A 20,973-nucleotide genomic window follows, 5' to 3' on the forward strand; every position below is an offset into this window, starting at 1 on the left:
GGGCCTTGTGCTTTTGCTTGGCTTTTGCAATCAAGGCTGGCACTCTAGCACTTCGGTTTTTTCTGGTTTACTGCAGATAAGAGACTCATAGACTTCCCTGCCCATACTGGCTTTAAGCCATGGGCCTCAGATCTCAGCCTCCTGAGTAGCTAGATTACAGGCATAAGCTACCATACAGGCTGAGGGATGTTTGCAAATCACTACTGTTCACAAGTGATATACAGCTAGAAATCAGCGCATACAGCATGCTACCATTTCACTTTAATGAAAGAAGGAAAAGGAAAAAAGAAACACACATATACTTCAATGTACATAAAAGAAAAAAAACTTCTGGAAGGTTTGGTAAAAATGGGGAGTTGATTGGTAGGAGAAAGAGGTCTTTACCGTTCAAGAGGCCTGCACCACCTTAAGCCACAAACATAGATTGTTCTTTTTTAGTTAGTGTTGTTTTAAACAACTTTGATTTAAAGACATTCGGGGGAAAAGGCATTTGTTCTTGTCCCCAAAATGCCATAAAACGAGAAGCAAATTAAGAACACAAGGGAGACACTTAGAGGCCTCCATAACACCCCCACCAGGAGGTGACGTAGAGAGGTGATTGGCAGAGCGCGCTCCTGCCTGGGCATCCGGTCCAGGGTGAGGTGTCCCAGAATGGGGGCAGGGAGAGGGACACGCTAGCGTGGCTGTTACACAGCCTACAGAAGGACAGGTAGGTCCTGTGTCCCCAGCCCACTCCCTGAGATGGGTGACTCTTGTCAGAGCCACGCTCTAGAGAAGATACCTGGGGTTGGCACAAAGTCCCCGGGCCCTGGAACCCAGAGTGCAGAGCTCTGGGAGGTTGCAGCTTCTGGGGAGCCACTTCCTCACCACGGGATTTAGACACCAGAGGGCAGAGCCGCCCATGGGACATCCTGACTTCCTTTCACAGGGGCGATGGTGACAGCAGTCAGGCAGCTCTGACCGGCAAGCACAGAGGAGAGGCAGGCAAAGTCTCTTCCAGCAGAGCATCAGCAAAGGCACAAGAACAATCGAGAACAATCAAGAACGATCAGAACAGGGTGGAGTGGCCTGGGACGAGGTGCATTCTGTGGCTGCTGCTTCACCTCATTCCTGGTGCTGGACCCCACCATGGGCTGCAGATTCCAGCTCATTCCACAGACCTTTCCCAGACTGGGCCCGAAGCACATCCACACTTCCTTTTCTTTCTCCATATTTCCTCTTGTCCTTTTGTAGAATTCTGATGAGGTATCTAATTAAAGATGGGGATACTTTAGCCCTAGTTTATGAAGAAACAGAACTGAAGAGCTCATGAGATATCAAATGTCCGCCATCTCCCCACTGCCCCCCAATCCACATGGACAAGACATGGTCCAACAAGCCCCCAGCTCATGCTCCCATTAAGGTGAGACCATGACAAGAGTGAGAAGCCCAATGGCAAGTCTCACATTGGACTCAAGATGAGGGTCTCTGGCAAGCTTCAGTGACTTAGGCAACATCAGAAAAGCGTTCTTCAAGACATCAGGAACCCCAAAGACTGCTGGCTGAGTGAGGGGTCAGGAGTGGGCACACACATGCTTGGGAAAAGGGACAGTAGGCAGGGGGAAGGGACCCAGAAGCACAGTCCAGCGACTTAAAAGAGAGCAGAGCCTTAGGCAGAAAGCAGCGGCCGCTAAACCAAGGGAAACAGACACTGTCTCCTCTCAGTCTGTGGTGACCTGAAGGTGAATGCCAAGCAACCAAATGTCAGGTTCCTGAGGACTCAGGGGATCAAGGAATGCCTGTGAAACTCGTGGAAATTCTACAAATGGCTTTTGCCAAGAAAAGGAAGTGGCCCATAGCACACACATTCTTCGTAAGAATATGTGCAGGCTAGTGTGTGTAGCCCAGTAGTAGAGCACTTGCCTACATGCACGAGGATCTGGGTTCAATCCTCAGAACTGAAAAAGAAAAAAAAAAGGAAAAGTGCAAATTTTGCAAGAAAAAAAAATCCCAGCTGGTGGCTCATGCCTGTAATCCTAGCTATTCAGGAGGCTGAGATGTAAGGTTCAAAGCCAGTTCAAAGCCAGCCTGGGCAGGAAAGTCCATGAGACAACCATAAAACCAGAAGTGGCGCTGTGGCTCAAAGTGGTAGACAGCCTTGAACAAAAGAGCTCAGGGAACACTATGTTAAAGATGTACTTTACAACATGGGGGAGGGAGGAGTCAGGGAGATGGGGAGGAAAGGGATGGTATGGGAAAAACAAAGAGGAGGTAACAATGCTCGCTAGGAAATGTACTCATTACCTTACTCATGTAACTGTAACCCCTCTGTATAGTATCTTTACAATAAAAAAAAAATACAAAAAAAAGAACTCAGGGACAGCGCCAAGGCCCTGAGTTCAAGCCCGATGACTGACAAAAAAAAAAATCTCAGATCAGCTCAGCTTTTAACATTATCTGCACCTACTCATGGGAGCTTCTTTCCCAGCTGTGCTATGCACCAGTCCCAAGACAGCCTAGGGCTGAGGGCCTACAGTAGTATGCACTGCAAGGATGGAGCTGGTAGACACTAAGAAGCACAGGGCTGGAGACATGGACAATTGCATGGTCTAAGCATCTTCTCACCATGGCACCCCATGCACACCATTAGAAAAATACTGTTCTTACCGTGTGTTCCCAAGGCGCAGGTGCACATCTGTTAGCTGACAGCACTCTCAGAGTGTTCAATTATCCATTCAATAGCAGCCCACCCCTGCAACAACACAAGATTTCAGCACTGTGACATTTTCTGCTTGTCACTAACATGGCAAGCTATGGGCCTATGATTTAGACTGCAGTGACCTCTCCAAGCTCATAAATAAGGCGGGTTCATACATGCAATTCTAAGGAAGCCAAGCTACTCAAGAGGCTGAGATCTGAGGATCAAGATTCTAAGGCAACCTGAGCAGAAGAAAAAAAATCTATGAGACTCTTATCTCAAATTAAGTGTCAAAAAGCCAGAAGGGGAGCTATGGCTCAGATGGTAGAGTGCTAGCCTTGAGTGATAAAGCTAAGGACAGCACCTAGGCCTTGAACTCAAGCCCCAGTACCAGCACCATTAAAAGACAGAAGGGAGGGAAGGAGGGAAAGAGAGAAAAAGACAGAGTGAGAGAGAGAGTGAGAGAGAGAGAAAGAGAGAGAGAGAGGCTCTAGAACTGAGTTAGCAAATCAATGTACCTGGTGTGTGCGGCCCCACAGCTAAAATAGCACAAGCTCATCCAGGAGAGGCCTGTATGACCCTGATGTCCCCAAATCCCAGTGCCAAGGCTACCACATGGAGGCATCCACCCCCCATTTCCCACATGGCCACTAGTCCTCTCCAGAGGAAGATGGCTCCTCTCACTTGCCAGGCACAGACAGCAATTCTGTCAGAGGCCTTCAACACAGCAATTGCTCATGAGTGAAATCAAAGAAGCCAACTTGGCTCCAGTGGATTTACCCAAGACTTTCCTTATGAAAGGTCTCAAGTGGCTTTAGCCTCCCTATAATATCTTATTACAGCAAATACTCTGGGACTCTGTCGGTGGGGAAACAACAACATGCGTCCAGCTCTGGCCCAGCGAGCTTTCTTACAGCAAAGCCCTGTGTTAGGCCCTTGTGGCCCTGAGCAAAACTACTGCATGTTATTTCTCAAATCTGGAGTTTTCTAAAAGCTAGGTAGACTGGCCCTTCCGTTTGTTGCTAAATGTAGCCATATGTATGTGGCTTTCTAATCATCGTGGGGTTTTTTTTTGGGGGGGGGGCATGTTTTACTGGTACTGAGGCTTGAACTCAGGGCCTTAGTGCTTTTAGCTTTTTTGTTTAAGGCTAGCACTCAGTGCTTTTAGCTTTTTTTGTTTAAGGCTAGCACGCCACTTCTGGCTTTTTGCTGGTCAACTGGAGTTGGAATCTCATTGTCTTTTCTGCCTGGTATGGCTTTGAACATCAATCCTCAGATCTCAGCCTCCTGAGAAAGCTGGCATTACAAGTGTGAGCCACCAGCACCTGGCTATATTGGTGTTTTAAGCACAAGATGAAAGGAAGGACAGTCCTAGGTATCACCCCACCATCTCAAAAATGCAGATGGATGAGCCAGGGTTGGGAAGGACAAACAAGGGCAGGGTGTAAGCCCCTAAGGAGAGCTGAGATGAAGAGCTAAGGTCCTCCTCTGAAAAGGAGATTCACCTTGAACTTGAGACCTTCTTTCCAGACATTCAAGCTCTTTCCTTCAATCTGCTGGAGGGGAACATGGCTAGATGGTCTGAGCAATCTCTACCGCTTTTCCTAAAGGGAGAACCAAAGATACCCTCCAGCTCATTCCTAGCCAGGCACCAGTGACTCACATCTATAACCCTAGCTACTCAAGAGGCTGAGATCTGAGCCAGCAAGGCAGGAAAAGTCTGTGAGGCTCTGATCTCCAAATAACCAGCGAAAAGCCAGAAATGGAGATATGTGTGGCTCAGGTGGTGGAGTACTAGCCTTGAACAAAAAAGCTAAGGGACAGTGCCCAGGCCCTGAGTTCAAAGGTCTAGTATCAGCAAACACACATGCACACATGCACATGCATACAAACTCATTCTCAGAAAGAGATGTGATGTTGGCAGCTGACTCCAGGGAGGCTCAAACTTGAGGGTCCGGCCAAAGGCACTTTCTGACTACTACCCAGGAAACAGCTACAAGCCTGAATACCTTGTCTACAGTGCTAAAGCTGTTTGCTTGCACTGTGCCCTCAATTTGGGGCTCTCTGAAGTACTGGTTCCTTGTTTACACTCTAGATTCACCCTACACTTTCCCAACTAAGGAGAGGAGCTCCACAGCTCCCTTGGCATGACAGGCGCTGTTCCCCTCAGATCCTAGCCAGTCTTTTCTAAACCACCTATCTGGAGGGCAAGTACAGGAAATGCGATGAAGAAGATCCCAGTACTCTAAAGGCCTCCTGGCTCCAAACCTGACATCACTTGTATACTAACATGCAGGGCCTGGCACAGAGGGACATACCTTCCTTGCATTGCATGATATCGTGTTGGCCACTAGACTTTCCAGGTAGCTCCCAAGGCTGATCCCCTTCACTGTGATGATGGCTTCCTGGGTAAGCACAGTCCTGCAGAACAGGCAAGAGTCAAGAGGCTGACCAGCCCTGAGAGATGGGGTCTCCAGTCCACCCAGCCTTGCCCTGGCTGTTAACGTATCCCAACCAAGGTGAGACCACTCACTTTTCAGGGTTCTCAGGATGAGGGGTATACACCAACCTCTCGTTCACTGACACCAGATTTGTGAGTGTGATCTTGAAAAACAAAAAGCAACAACAAACATTGGTTTGGGATTCTATTTCTCGCATTTCTCCCCAAACCATCTGCCCATATTCTTCCAAACCCAGAACAGCACGGGAGACTTGAGAGCTTGTTTGGAGGTTCTAGCAGGGGGAGCGCAGCTACTCGTATGCCCTTGACCGAAGACCGGTCCTCCTCTATCAGGGATGGTGGTCCTTTTCGATCGAGTGCGCAGCTTTGGGAGGGATGCACAGCCAGATCAGCCGAATCAACCCTGGCGATCAATGGCGTGACAGATGTCACAGACAGATCACCCTCACATCCCACAGGAGACTTTTAGGTACCCAAGGTTCCCACCATACTGTGTCTGAGGACACCACATTTAGTTGTCACTTCTGGTAATAATCTGTTCTCTTGTCACACCCCACACTGAGCAAGGTTCTAGCCTTCAGGGAACCTGCACAGCACCAAAGCCACCAGCAGCTGTAGACAGGACAGGGCCTCTGTTGGTATCCAAGTGAGCCTGAATTAGAGCCTGGCAACCGCAGTGGGATGGGGCAGACCCCAGGACCCACACAGATGATAGAGCCAAGACTCAAGTTCTACTTCCCCCTAACTATCCAACTTCCTGTCCGCTTTATGTTTTCTGTTAAAACTTGGAGCTCCAGCTCATGCCTGTAATTCTAGCTACTTAGGAGGCTAAGACCTAAGGATTAAGGTTTAAAGCCGGACTGGGCAGGAAAGTCTCCACCAAAAAGCCAGAAGTGGAGCTTTTGTTCAAGTGGTAGAACATAAGCTTGCAGTGTAATAAGCTAAGGGACAGTACCCAGGCTCTGAGTTTAAACCTCAGTACACATACACACACACACACACACACACACACACACACACACACACACACCACACCAAAACCAAAAAGAAACCTGGGAGCCTCAGTACACACACACACACACACACACACACACACACACACACACACCACCACCACCACCACCACCACCACCACCACCACCACCACCACCACCACCACAACCACCACCACCAAAACCAAAAAGAAACCTGGGAGCCTCAGTACACACACACACACACACACACACACACACACACACACACACACACACACACACACACACACACACACACACACACACACACACACACACACACACACACACACACACACACACACACACACACACACACACACACACACACACACACACACACACACACACACCCTAAAACTAAAAAGAAACCTGGAGCTCCAGAACAAGACTGAGCCTGGAATCTTCTGTGGTAATTTGATTCTGTGTCTGCACTGTCTGCAATACAGGAACTTAAGAACTAAAAATTTTGACATTTTATTTAATCCTAATTAATTTAAATGTCAATGGCCACTTGTAGCCATTTGAAGTATGGAAGTACTTCAAAATGAAGCTCTAGAATTGTAGCACTGTTTCATATGATGTACCTTATCCTCTGAGAACTTATTCCAACACAAGATCATTAAAATTTTTTTTTAAAAAGTCTAGGGCTGGGAAGGTGGCTCAGTGGTAGAGTGCTTGCCTAGCATGCATGAGGCCCTGGGTTCGATTCCTCAGTACCATATACACAGAAAAAGCCAGGAGTGGTGCTGTGGCTCAAGTAGTAGAGTGCTAGTCTTGAGCCAAAGAAGCTCAGGGGCAGTACCCAGGCCCCGAGTTCAAGCCCCAAGACCAGCAAAAAAAAAAAAAAAAGTCCAGAGCAAAATCACCTTTCCGTGGTAGCAAAAGCACTTCTGCTTTGTAACAATCTCTCACCATCAACCTGCCTATCCTTGCCATCCGGATGAAAGTAGTGAGTAGGGAACTTTTCTTCCAACTGTGCACAGGGTTACCCAAAAAGTTTCACAGCTGGGCACTGCTAGCTCACGCCTGTAATCCTAGCTACTCAAGAGACTGAGATCTGAGGATCCAGGTTTGAAGGCAGCCTGGGCAGACAAATCTAAGAGACTCTAATCTCAGTTAAACAGCAAAAATCTGGAAATGGAGGTGTGGCTCAAGTTGTAGAGTTCCAGCAATAGGTGAAAAGCGGCCCTATCTGAGAGCAATCTGGAGCCTCGTTGTCCAGCAGCCAAGCACACACTGTGCTTTCTTCTGTAAAAGTGCTGCCAGCTTTCAATGGGAATAGAAGAACAGTAGAGGTGACAGGCTTTGAGCTAGTGGTCCCCACAGCCTCCTAAAAGTCCAAATGTACCACTGATATTCTTAAGGGACAGAGGAGAAATTGCAAGTACCAGAGCAGCAAGGTTTGAAACAAACCTTGTTTGTTTCAAACATGGGCTCCCAGAAAATGCTGAGAAGATTGGGAACTTTCCTGGTATCTCCACTATCTTCTGTGCCTGCCACCCTGTCCCTCCTGAGTATTGCCCCTGTCTGCTCCAGCCACCAGACTCTGCCTGCCCTGGCTTAGTTGTGCTAATGCGTGAGAGGCCTGCTAGTCTGAATGGGAAACCCCAGTCTTCTTGTTAGTTTCTGTCTGTGGTTCTCTCCCAGCCCTGACAGTTTACATGCCTCCACTGGCACAGGCTGGCTTGATGTCTATCCATGACACGATACCCAGAGAGAACAGGAGCTTTTCTTAGTCCTGTATTCCCTATAGCAGCTCAAGGTCTGCACATGATGAGTGCATGATACTATTGGTAAGACCAATAAACAATGTCATGATGTGGAGAACAAGGCAGGTCGGCCAGAAGAGGGGTCTGTGAGGAAGGAAAGTTACCTTGTACAGGTACCATGTTAGAATTTCACCTGGAGACCCATTTCTAAGTTTGCTGAAAGTAATATTTTTACATGTGTGCGCTGATACTTAGGGTTTGAACTCAGAGCCTTGTACTCTTGCGTAGCCTTTTTTACTCAAGGCTGGTGCTCTATTACTTGAATCACCGCTCCACTTTAGGCTTTTTACTGGTTAATTGGAGACAGTCTCAAGGATTTGTCTGCCTGGGCTGGCTTTGAACTTCAATCCTCAGATCTCAGCCACCTGAGTAGCTAGGATTACAGGCAAACACCATGGACATCCAGCTTGTGAGTATTTCATACTTCATGAAATAAACCATGTCCCAAGAGGCTGCAAGTTTAGCTCCATGGTGGAATGCTTGCCTAGCACATGCAAGACCCTAGGTTTTATCCATAGCACAAAAATAAACCCCATTTTTCTAGTCTAGGCACTTCTTACCATATACTCTTTGTATCTGCATTAGACTAACACCTTTCTTTCTTTCTTTCTTTCTTTCTTTCTTTCTTTCTTTCTTTCTTTCTTTCTTTCTTTCTTTCTTTCTTTCTTTCTTTCTTTTTGGAAGTACTGGGAATTAAACCCTGGGACCTAGCCAATGCTCAGCAAGCAGTCTGCCACTAAACTCTACCCCATATATATATAATATATATATTACACATACATATACACATACATACATATATACATACATGCTCATGTAGACATTATATGTACACACATATATATCACTATACATATACCGTGTACCACTATGCTTTATATATGCATAGGATATATATTTATTTAAATTAAGAGATATGCAAGAAAAAGGGAGGGGTAAATGGCTGTAAAAATGATCATAGGCTGGGTATGGTGGAACATGGCAGTAGTCCCAGCTGAGATGCTGGGACTAAGGAGGCTGAGGAGGGAGGTACATGGGCCAGCCTGCATGCCCTAGTGTGACCCTTGCCAACAAACAAATAAATAAATAATACCAACATTCATCTTTATGGTTGGGACAGTGGTTAGATGCATCAAGAGGCTGCTCACCACTGCTTACACGGTATATTCACTTTGTAACAATTCATCCTTATGTGCATTTTTGTTTCATTGCTTCTTGTTCTACTGACATAAAACTGTACTTATCTATGAGAGATGGCAATGTTTCAATGCATGTATAACTGAATGATGTTCAAATAAGGATAAATGGTTCTCAAACTTATGTCTATGGGGAAAACATTCAAAACCTTTTTTTGTAATTTTTGCCAGTACTGAGGCTTGAATTCAGGGCCTGGGCACTTCCTCTTAGCTTTACCACTTGAGTCACACCTCCACTTCCACCTTTCTGCTGGTTAACTGGAGCTAAGCGTCTCACAGACTCTTGTCCAGGTTGGCTTTGTGCCACGATCCTTAGATCTCAGCCTCCTGAATAGCTAGGACTACAGACAGACTCCTAGTGGCCTGTCTCTTCTAGTTCTTTCAATACACAATAGGGTATCATTATCGATGGTCACCAGCTACACAATAGGACAGCACAACTTAGTTATTCATCTGAATTGTCTCCACTTATACTTGGAGAAAAACACAAAATACCACTAAATAAATTCACTTTTCTTAATAAAAATAATCCATCAGTTAAGACCAGAGGCAGGCTGAAGATAAACTCAATGAAGCCATTATTCATGTGTCAGCACCTTTTCCAGCTTAGGCCATTGCTTACATTGGTGGAACAAAGCTCCATTTTCTTTTCTGCAGGGTCCACAACAGAGCGCTCTTCGACGTATGTCGAAGTCCTACTGGTTCCCAAAATCTAAAACACAAAACAAAACTTGCGTAGTAGCATGTTATAAATTCTACTTACTCCCCTCTGTACAGTATTTTCACAATAAAAAAATAAAAATAAAAAAATAAATTTTGGCTGATGAGGAGATAAAAAAATTCCACTTACTAATGAATTCACTTAGTCAACAAGTGCTGTGAAGATGGGGTAAAGAAATGGACAGAAGAGAAAAAAGTCTACCCAGCATACCCCACTCCCTTGGGTGACAGATACAGGAAAAAAAAAAAAAGATCAAAATCAAACAGGGTGAAAGGTGAGGCTCCTGAGGTGTGGCCAGGAGCACCCCATGGGAGGGATGAGTCAGACTACATCCTGTCCAGGCCCTGATTCAGGACCTGTGAGCGAGCTCCAGGAACAAGGAAGGGCAGGCCAGAGTGGTCAGATGAGAGCAGATAGGCCTCACCGGGAGAAACATTGAGAAGGGAGTAAAGGGTATGAGGGATGCAGGGGGGGATAGACACGGGGAGGCAGGGGGCAGGGGGAGCACTGGATACAGGGGAGGGCTGCAGAGAGGGGGCACCAGGAGAAGGGAGGGTAAGGTATGGGGTGCTCACCGCTCGTGCGAGCATGGGCAACCCCCACTCAGTGCTGAGCAGGCGCAAGCTGTGCAGGCGCCCGCTTCCATCCACACCGCGCTCCAGCACGTCCACACCCACCACACAAGGGTTCATGGGGTTCGGGTACTTCCGCATGGCTGCCTTGATGACCGTGTCCCATGGGTGGCTGGTGAGAGGAACAATATCCACAATCAGATGCTTGGAGGACAGGAAGATTCCATCTAATAGAGGTGACCCCATCCCACCTGCCTCCCTAGCCCTTTGTCCTTCCCGCACCTCCCCTGTCCACAGGACACAGAACCATTCTGTGGGGGCTTCTTGGCAGGAGGGCCTTGGTCCTCATCTCTGGTGCAGGGCCCTGTGCCTCATGGGAAACCAACATGCCTGCATGTGCCAAGCCTCTGCCAGGCCTCCTGCTGGGAGCACTGGCTGGACCCTGACTTCCTGCTGGCTGTCCTACTTGACCACCTGATGCCACCTATACAAGATGGCTTCTCCCAGCTACTCAGTACGATGGAGAATCAGCTGCACACCATCCTCCACTTACCAAGATTCAAGATCTTTCTACTTTATGGTGGTGCAAATGCATAATCTACAGTCATCCTGCTTCTCACGTTCAGTACAGGATTCAGTAAATAACCAGGATAGGCCATGCTTATGGACTCAGGATAGCTATTATAAAATGGGCTTTTCAACCAGGCACTGGTAGCCCTGTGCCTATAATCCTAGCTGCTCAAGAGGCTGAGAGCTGAGAATCCCAGCTTGACTCTAGCCCGGGCATCTCAAGGACTCTTGTCTCCAATTAACTAGCAAAAAGCCAGAAGTGGGGTTGTGGCTAGAGCTAGTAGGAATGCAAGGACTGGAGTTGGAGCCCCAGTACCTGCAAAAAAAAGGGAGGGAGCTTGTGTTCAAGGGTTTACACAAATGCAGGCTAACGCTACTTCTGAGCTCATCTAAGGTGTGCCAGGCCAGCTGTGCCAGGCCAGCTGTAGTGGTCTGTATGGTTACATACACTGATGCATTTTCACTGATCACATTCTCCACCTGCTTGGGGTTTATCAGGATGTGACGTTATTGAAAGTTGAAGAGCCCCTATGCTTTGTTCAGTCTTCTAACTGGTGCATGATAAAAGCAGTTCGAAATTTAGAGAATATTTAAAGTATCTCCACTCTCCAAAGACAACCACTAATCATAATTCCATCAACCACGCTTCTTCCATCCATACAAACATCTTGATTTCTTCAGGACCCACCTATCTAGGACAGTGAGACTGCAGGAACAGAGATGGTGTAGGTGTCACCAGCTCACTACAATCAATGACACTTCTAGACTTCCAGCCCTACATCCCCAGATCCTGTGAGAGTCCCTGAGGGTCCGAAATCTTCCCCAGTAACCCTGCAGGACACAATTTCTAGCCCTTAACCCTGGGCTAAGTGGGTGAACACCTTTTCTCCTAGTTCATCTCCTGTCCATGCCAGTCATACAGTTGTCCATTGCTTTCAACAAACAGCCTTTCCTCCCTCACGATGCTCTGCTCCAGAAGCCACTGAGCTCCTACATAGACACATCTACCAGGCACCCATGGCTCACAATTGTTAATACTAGTTACTCAGGAAACTGAGATCCGAGGATCTTGGTTCAAAGTTTTTCCAGACAGGGAGTTTGAGAGGCTCTTAATCTCCAAGGAACCAGAAAAAAGCCAATGTGGAGCTGTGGTTCAGATGGTAGAGAGTGCTCAGAGATAGTACCCAGACCCTGAGTTCTACATTGTCACTGCCAAATTTAGGCAGACTAGAAATTATTGGAGATAATTCTCAAAAATCCCACTGCACACTGAGAAAACAGTAACATCTGAATCCTGTCCCAAAAAGGAAGGGGGCCTGGGAAGGCTCCAATATACAGCTGTATCTTTGTATGTACTCCACACATGTTAAAGTTTTTCATGGCACAATCCAAGGAAGGTGGAGGGTGAACTCCACTTGTATGCTAAGGGGTGGAAAGGAACAAGAAAAGGCCCTCATTCACCACAGCCAGAGTGTCAGTACTCTGTAGGAGGAAATTCTGTGCTGTCTAAAATTCGCCTGAACTCACCCAGGAAAAAGGACCCAGGGGAAACCAACTAAAGACATCCTAGACTCTCAGCTCTCCATTTTTTTTTGGAGGGGGAGGTCCAGTCGTGGGGCCTGAACTCTGGGCCTGGGCGCTGTCCCTCAGCTCTTCAGCTCAAGGCTAGCGCTCTACCACTTGAGCCACAGTGCCACTTCCGGCTTTTTTTTTTGCTTATGTGGTGCTGAGGAATCGAACCCAAGGCCTCAGGCATGCAAAGCAAGCACTCTACCACTGAGCCACCTTCCCAGCCCATCAGCTCGCTAAGATTTTCATTATAGAAAGTTTTGTTTTGAAGCACCTGGCAGCTCACTCCTTTAATCCTAGCTACTCAAGAGGCTGAGACCTGAGAAATCAAGGTTTGAAGCCAACCCATGCAGGAAAGTCCGTGAGACTCTTATCTACAATTAACCACCAAAAAGCTAGAAGTGAAGCTGTGGCTCAAGTAGTAGAGTTCCAGCCTTGAGTGAAAAAGCTAAGGGACAGTGCCCAAGTTCAAGCCCCAGTAATAGCACAAAAAAGTTTTGTTATGTTAAAGTAGGCAGCCACAGATAAAAGGTTCAACTATATCCTACCTCTAGTGGCCCTTAGAGAATGAGCCGCAGGGGACACTGGATTCTTTTAGATGGTAACTATCACAGTGCCATCAAGACATTACTGGCCCTTCTCCAGTATCCATATTTACATTGATGCAGCAAAGTAATGGAGAGAAAGTTCTGGAACCTCCCCAGCAGCAAAGGCCAGATTCCAAACCTCAGCCTGGTCACTATTCCTCACCAATGCAGAGTCTTACACAAGGAGAGTGTGGAGTGTGGTGGACTCTCTTAGGACTGTGATGAAATGATAAGATGATTAATTTAGTACCACTTGACCTCTGAGCACTTTTGTCTTTGCTATTCTCTGCCAGGACAGGAAGTGCGCCAAAAACACTTCGTCAGCAGAACAAGTTCCCTGGCTATCTGTGGGCACTGGACCACTGCTCAGGTTGCTGGTCCAACTTACTGTTGTCTCCACCAGCTGGCACCTGATACTTGGAAGACCAGCACACTAACTGCTGTTCTAACTTGGGGATGTAGCAGACATTTGCTGGACAATTCATGACATGAGCCTGTCGATTCGAAGTAAACAACTGGTAGTATTTGTTGCTAAAGATCAAATCTGAGCTTTCAAGTGAAAACTGGAATTTTAGAAAACTTTTACTCATTGCACAATTATGACAACTACCCCATACAGCAAACAGGGTAAACATGGGGCTTCAAACAGGCAGTACAAGATGCTACTACTCACCCTTAGAGAGCACTTACCAAAGCCAATAGGTTTGAATGCAGAGCTAGTTTTTCTCTTCGTTTTACATTGCAATTCATTTTTAAGAAACTATCGGGGGGGGGAAAGGGGGGGGAAGGAGAAGGATTGGGATTGGGGGGGAGGGGGGAGGCTAGGAAGGGATGTGAAGGGTAAACAAAGGAGGAGGCTGCAATACTTGGTAAGAAATGTACGCATTATCCTGCCCACGTAATTGTAACTCCTCTGTACAGTATGTTCACAAATAAAATTAAATTAAATTTAAAAAAAAAGAAACTATCGGTGTTTTTTTTTACACAATAACAATACTTATGACAGTAAAATATTTCTACCTTTCCAATTACATATCTGCGGGCTGGGAAGGTGGCTCAGTGGTAGAGCGCTTGCCTTGCATGCCTGAGGCCCTAGGTTCGATTCTTCACACCATATAAGCAAAAAAAAAAAAAAAAGCCAGAAGTGGCACTGTGGCTCAAGTGGTAGAGCGCTCGCTTGAGCTGAAGAGCTGAGGTACAGCGCCCAGGCCCAGAGATCAGGCCCCATGACCGGACCCAAAAAAAAAAAAATCAATTACATGCCTGCATGAGGCTAGGTTTATCCAGACAACATACAGCCAAACAGGGGCTGTCCAGGCAGAGAGTGGAATCTCCTTCTATAGACCACAGATATTATTTTCAAAGGGCCAATCTTCAACTGGGTGCTGTGGCTCAACCCTGTAATCCTAGCTATTCAGGAGGCTGAGATCTGAGGATCACAGTTCAAAGCTGCCTGGGTAGAAAAGTCCATGAGACTCCTGTACATCTTCAATTAACCACCAAAAAGTTAAACGTAGGGCTGTGGCTCAAGTGGTAGAGCACCAGTCCAGCAAAAAAGCTAAGGGACAGTGCACAGGCCCTGGCTTCAAGTCCCAGTACCAATATGCACGCGCACGCTCACGCATGCGTACGCACACGCGCGCGCACGCGCACACACACACACACACACACACACACACACACACACACACAGGGGCCAGTTTCTAATTTTGGAAAACCGATTTTATTTTAAAATATGAGGTACATAGAATAGGCTTATTATTCATTGTAATGATACAATAAATATTTTTGGGTGTGGCTCAAGTGGTAAAGGACCTACCTAGCAAGTGTGAGGCTTTGAGTTCATACATAGTACTACAAAAGAAAATATTTTAATTTTTAACTGCAACTTCTAATATTATTTATCCACTTATATATTTGAAACAGGATCTCCCTAAGTAGCCTATGCTGGCCTTAAACTCATAGTCCCCTACCTCAGCCTCCCAAGTGCTGGGCTGTAATCACATCTGGCTCTAATATGATAGATAAAATCAACACAGACAAAAACTATTTGGGTCCTCAATATTTTCCAAGAGCTGAGCAACTTAATATCTGCTGGTCTAATTGGCTTCTTGTGTTAGTTAGCCAGAGATAACATATACCCATCAAAAATACACCCTTACTGTCCACTACTTCCAACCAGGCTCCACCTTCCCAAATTCCACCCCCTATCAATGGTCTTTTTAAATTCTGAATCCATGAATGGATCAAGCCATTGGTTAGGCAAGAGCCTTGGGGATCTAATATCTGGAAATGCCCTCACAGCATCCAGAGGTAGCTTTACTAATCTCCTAGCATCTCTCAATTCAATCAAGTTGACAATCAAGAATAATCATCACAGCCCTTACATGAAGCAGAAATATACACAGGGCTAACCACTACAATATGCTTGTAAGAAAAAGGACATACTGTCTCCATTCACACAAAGGAGTATTACCCAGCTGGTATAATCCATCAATACCTGTACCTTTAGGTATCTATTTATGGACAGATCTCAAAAGCACACTACTGAGAAGAGGCAAGATGATGTCACTCATTTCTATTTCAGAAAAGCAAACCAAATTACATGTTATATGTGGACACACAGGTGTCCATAAATGGAGTCCTGTGCACCTCTAGCACCTGAACCTTTGGAAAGATGCCCATCAAATTTGTCATCTTAGCTGCCTTTGGGTAGAGAAAAGGCACAGAATGTTAAGTGGGGGAGTGGGCACTTCCACTCCTCCCTGTGATATTAATTCATCTCTCTTTCTTGCTCTTGGCCAGATGAGCTGGCACTAGTCCCATCTCCTCCCATAGCCCTACTTCCTTGAGTGGACATGACCTTCCAGCATGCTTCTTTTGGAAGGGCATTTGGTCTCCATGTGACCTATCTTTGCCCCTTTCTGAGCATTTACTACGTGTCAGGCACTGCAGGGTGTCAGGGGCAGAAAGCAAATGATTTAAGGAACCAAGTACCAACACATGCTATAACACGGGCAACCACCCCTCCCAAAAATAATGATGCTAAACAAAATAAGCCAGACACAAAACACCACATATTGTATGATTATATTTATATGAATATCTAGAAAAGGCAAATCAACAGAAAGGGAAAGCAGAATGAGGTTGGGGTAGAAGGCATGATAGGAGTGTTCAAATTATGCTGACATTCACAATCTACTAGAAACTAAAATTTTCTGTAAATATATCCACAATTGTACACTTTTAAACAGGTCACTTACATTATAGATAGTTGAGTGGCATATAACTTATTCTTCAATAAAGCTTAAATAATAAGTGGATTGTAGCTGCAAAAATTACCACAAGTATTAACAGCTGGCTGGGTACAATGGCTCACACTTGCAATCCCAGCCACTAGAGAAACAGAGATGAGAAAGACTGAGATTAGAGGACAGATGCCATCACAACCAATACATCTGGGCAAGACGGATCAAACCTGTGACACTAGCTACAAGGGAGGCTGTCAGTTGGAGGACTTCTATCTGAAGCCAGCCCTGCTCTAAAGTGCCAGAAGCCATATGAAAAGCAACTAAAGCAAAAAAAAAAGGCTGGGTATATGACTTGAGCAACTCTCTGACTTCAAAACCCTGTACTTCAAAACAAAACAAAACACAAAAACAAAAAACTGAAGTATCAGAAGTGACTTCACAGCTGATTATCATCAGCCAACACTTCACTGCTAATGCAGTTCTCAACTGGTCCTGGAGAAAACTGTGCCCCAGGACTCTGTATCCCTAAATTCACTGACTTTAAAACTTCTCTGCAGGCCGGGCGCCAGTGGCTCATGCCTGTAATCCTAGCTATTCAGAAGGCTGAAATCTGAGGATCACGGTTCAAAGCCAGCTTGGGCAGGAAAGTCCATGAAATTTATCTCCAATAAACCACCAGAAAACCTAAGTGGTGCCATCCTAAATGGAGCTGTGGCTCAAGTGGTAGAGTGCTTGCCTTGAGCTGAAGAGCTCAGGGACAGCACCCAGGCCCAGAGTTCAAACCCCATGACTAACAACAACAACAAAAAAAACTTCTCCGCAGGCTGGGAATGTGGTAGAGTGCTTGCTTAGCATGCATTAAGCTCTGGGTTCCATTCCTCAGTACCACTTAAACAGAACAAGCCAGAAGTGGCACTGTGGTTCAAGTGGTAGAGTGCTAGCCTTGAGTAAAAGAAGCTCAGGGACAGTGTACAGGCCTTGAGTTCAAGCCCCAGGACTGATGAAAACAAACAAACAAAACAGTTTTCTGCACCCAGAAGGAATAAGCTATGTATTATTCCTAAGAGAACATCCTAGGAAAGCTACCAACTATAATAGATAGATAGACAGATAGACAGGCAGACAGACAGACAGACATAGATCTAATCAAGATTCCACAAAACACTCTGGGAGATTCTGAAACCAGCTGGTTAATTTTTATTATGATGTTCCATTTTAAAAAGTCAAAAGATTATGATCTGCATGACGAGCAGAATTCCCACCCACCCCCACCTCCCCACCCCCATTCCGCCCCAAGGAGTACAATCAGGGAATTTAAAATTCTTTGTTCTTTTACATTTCAAAGATATTAAGGAGTAAGTCGTGCGCTGGTGGCTCACACCTGTAATCCTAGCTACTCAGGAGGATGAGATCTGAGGATTACCAAAAGGCCTGAAGTGTGGTTGTGTCTCAAGTAGCAGAGCCCTAACCTTGTGCAAATAAGCTCAAGAAGTGCATCTAGTCCGAGTTCAAGCCCCAGGACCTGCGCACATGCACAGGTGTATTCTCTCTCTCTCTCTCTCTCTCTCTCTCTCTCTCTCTCTCTCTCTCTCTCTCTCTCTCTCTCTCTCTCTCTCTCTCTTTTCTTTTTTGTCAGTTGTGGGGCCCTGAACTCGACCTGGGCGCTGACCCTCAACTCTTGAGCTCAAGGCTAGCACTCAACCACTTGAGCCATAACACCACTTCCAGCTTTTTCCACTTGAGCCATAACACCACTTCCAGCTTTTTCTGCTTATGTAGTGCTGAGGAATCGAACCCAGGGTCTCATGCATGCAAGGCAAGCACTCTACCACTGAGCCACCTTCCCAGCCTCCCCCCTCCCCCATTCTTAAAGAATGATTTCAGATCAGTGATTCTTTGGAAGATACCACTTAGGTCAGAAAGGCATGTTTAAGCTGTTCTCTGGGTTTTGGAGGCATCCAGGCCTGCAATTGAGCTCAGTGACAAGGGCTCCCAAATGCCGTCTTCCCATCTCTCTATCTTCCAACTCAGGCCCTCTGGGGACCTCCAGGAATCCTACTTCATGCTTGTTTAAGGCTCCTGCACAGCATAATCTCATCAAAAAGGGTAACTGCTTCTGCAAGGCCTCTCCCGGGCCTGGGACCCCCTCGCCTCACCGCGGAGCGTGCGCAGCAGCGCGGATCAGGCCTGCGTGGGACCCGGGCGAGTCCTGCGCGCACGGAGAAGCCGCCGCCGCCGCCCCCGCCCGCCGGACCGCCCCGCCAGCCCCCAGCCCTGCAGCCTCGCGGCCGCGCCCGACCCAGCAGCGGGCATGCTCCGCGGGGCTCCGCTTAGCAACAGCCCTCGAATGGGTAGCGCCAGTCTGTCTCCAGGATGCGGAGGCCGCAGTCTTCGGACGGCCTTTCCCGGTGGCGTAGGTGCAAATCCCACCGCAACCCGCAGCCTGCAGCCAGTCTCACCCGAACACGTGCTCCGAGCTCCAGATCTTCATCTCCTCAGTCACCCAAGGCAGCGCGCGGATTAGGCGTCCCGGACGCCGGCTGCACTCCCAGCTGCTGCGCTCTGGGAGGGGCGGGGCGAGTGCCGGGGGGCGTGGCTTGCGCGACACCGCCCCCTCTCCGGGATGCGGATGCTCCAGGCCGCTGGTGGTACCCAGCTGACCTGAGTCGCTGCAGTGGCGCGCGCGGACCTGGCCGCGCCTGCTGCAAAGGCTGCAAATTCCCCCCAACCCCTTTCCTAACACCCGTGTTTCTACTGTTGGAGGAGTATGATGGAAAACTTCCCTCTCCCACCCCCAAATAAAACCTCTCCACTAGAGTGAAGGAGAAAGAAGTCTGAGTGTTGCATAAACAAGAAACCCAAATGTGATGGGATCGTACACAATCCGCTGAGGGGACTGTAAGGAAAGAAAGAAATCTCTCCCTTTTATGAGATGCTAGGAAGATGCTGTCCATTGCATACACGTTCTCCACGTAAACTATGAATGCAGAGGGAGGGGACAATCTTATACATTCTATTAATTTTGATAAATCGTTGTTTACATAATACGATTCGTTTTAGTATTTAAAATATATATTGAAGTATTATTTACAATGGCATTAGATAATACATGTTTCTGATATTAAAGAAACATATGTCATATGAAAATAGCATAACAAAACCCACAATTTGCAATTACAAGTTGTCTAAAGTAAATCCTCTAAGAAAGGGGAAGAGGAGCTGGGCGCCAGTGGCTCACGCCTGTAATCCTAGCTACTCAGGAGGCTGAGGTCAGAGGATCACGGTTCAAAGCCAGCCCAGGCAGGGACTCTTCTTATCTCCAATTAACCACCAGAAAACCGGAAGTGGTGCTGTGGTTTAAGTGGTATTATACTAGCCTTGAGCTGAAGAGCTCAGCCACAGTTCCCAGGCCCAGAGGGAGAGGAGATTCTCCCTCCCTAGGGAAAAAAAATCACTTTATCTTTAGATGTGTATTTACCATGAATTGTCAGTAATCTTGTCTATGAGAATGAATTCGTCAAAAATTGTTAAAGTGGAGGATAAAGGAGAGAATGAGGTAAATTTGATTAAAGTACACTGTGTGCATGTTGGAATGATCAAAATAGAGCACCTTTGTACAATTAATTTATGCTAATAAGAAAATTATTAAACAACAATAAATCATCCTCCAGGAAGTGACAACAGCATTAATCCCAGAGTATATCCTCAATTCACCTAGTGATTAGAATGGCTGATTGTTTACTAATTGTTTTTAGCTAAAAGAGAAATAAATTTATATCTTCAGGACAGGTGGCAGTTCTGCAAACTGAAGTCTGGCACTTCCTGGAATATTGGGTTCCAACCTCTCCCAACCCTGGGAGAGGGAGATAGGATTGCTGTTTTTTTTTTTTTTTTTTGGTTGTTGTTTTATTAGTAAGTTTTTTTTTGTTGTGAAAATACCATACAGAGGGGTTTCAATTACATGAGCAAGGTAATGAGTACATTTCTTATCAAGCATTGTTGCCTCCTCCTTTGTTTCCCCTTTCCATCCCTGCTCTCTCAGCACCCCCCCCCTTGTAAAGTTCGTTTTTCGACAAAAGGTCTTGTACATCTCATTGTTGCAATGGGTCCACCTGTATTCCTATTTAAACAATTTGTTTTTTCCCTTCCCCTCCACATTTTATACCAACATCTAATACAGTGAAAACAGGGGTTATACTGTGGGGAGGGACAAACAAAGCAACAAAGAAATCATCTTATAAATATGTTAGAAACAATAGAAAGAAAAAATATTTGAGTTCTTATCTTCATTTCACCTAACATCAACTTATCTGACCATTTCTGCTTGTCTCAGACATATACTAATTATTGCAAATAAGGGAAACCATGGGACCTATGTTTCTTTCGGCCTGGCTTACTTCACTTAATATAATTTTTTCCAAGTCTTTCCATTTCCTAACAAATGGGGCAATGTCATTCTTTCTGATGGAGGCATAGAATTCCATTGTGTATATATACCACATTTTCTTGATCCATTCATCTACTGAGGGGCATCTAGGTTGGTTCCATATCTTAGCTATGGTAAATAATGCTGCAATAAACATA

General features: G+C 46.2%; 1 protein-coding gene across 1 annotated transcript; it reads right to left on the minus strand.

The window, feature by feature from the left end:
• Positions 1-241: 241 nt before the first annotated feature.
• On the minus strand, positions 242-18,927 carry Prelid3a (PRELI domain containing 3A). Its single transcript, XM_070028673.1, has 7 exons — positions 18,849-18,927; positions 10,416-10,584; positions 9,742-9,831; positions 5,211-5,281; positions 4,996-5,098; positions 2,647-2,731; positions 242-1,249 (listed from the first exon to the last, which is right to left on the minus strand). The coding sequence occupies exons 1-6, from the start codon at positions 18,878-18,880 to the stop codon at positions 2,678-2,680; spliced, it is 519 nt and encodes a 172-aa protein (XP_069884774.1). The 5' UTR covers positions 18,881-18,927; the 3' UTR covers positions 242-1,249; positions 2,647-2,677.
• Between the last annotated feature and the right edge of the window lie 2,046 nt (positions 18,928-20,973).

Source organism: Dipodomys merriami, unplaced genomic scaffold (genome assembly GCF_024711535.1).
Source record: "Dipodomys merriami isolate MVZ:Mamm:240054 unplaced genomic scaffold, mDipMer1.0.p SCAF_2, whole genome shotgun sequence".
NCBI classification, from domain to species: domain Eukaryota; kingdom Metazoa; phylum Chordata; class Mammalia; order Rodentia; family Heteromyidae; genus Dipodomys; species Dipodomys merriami.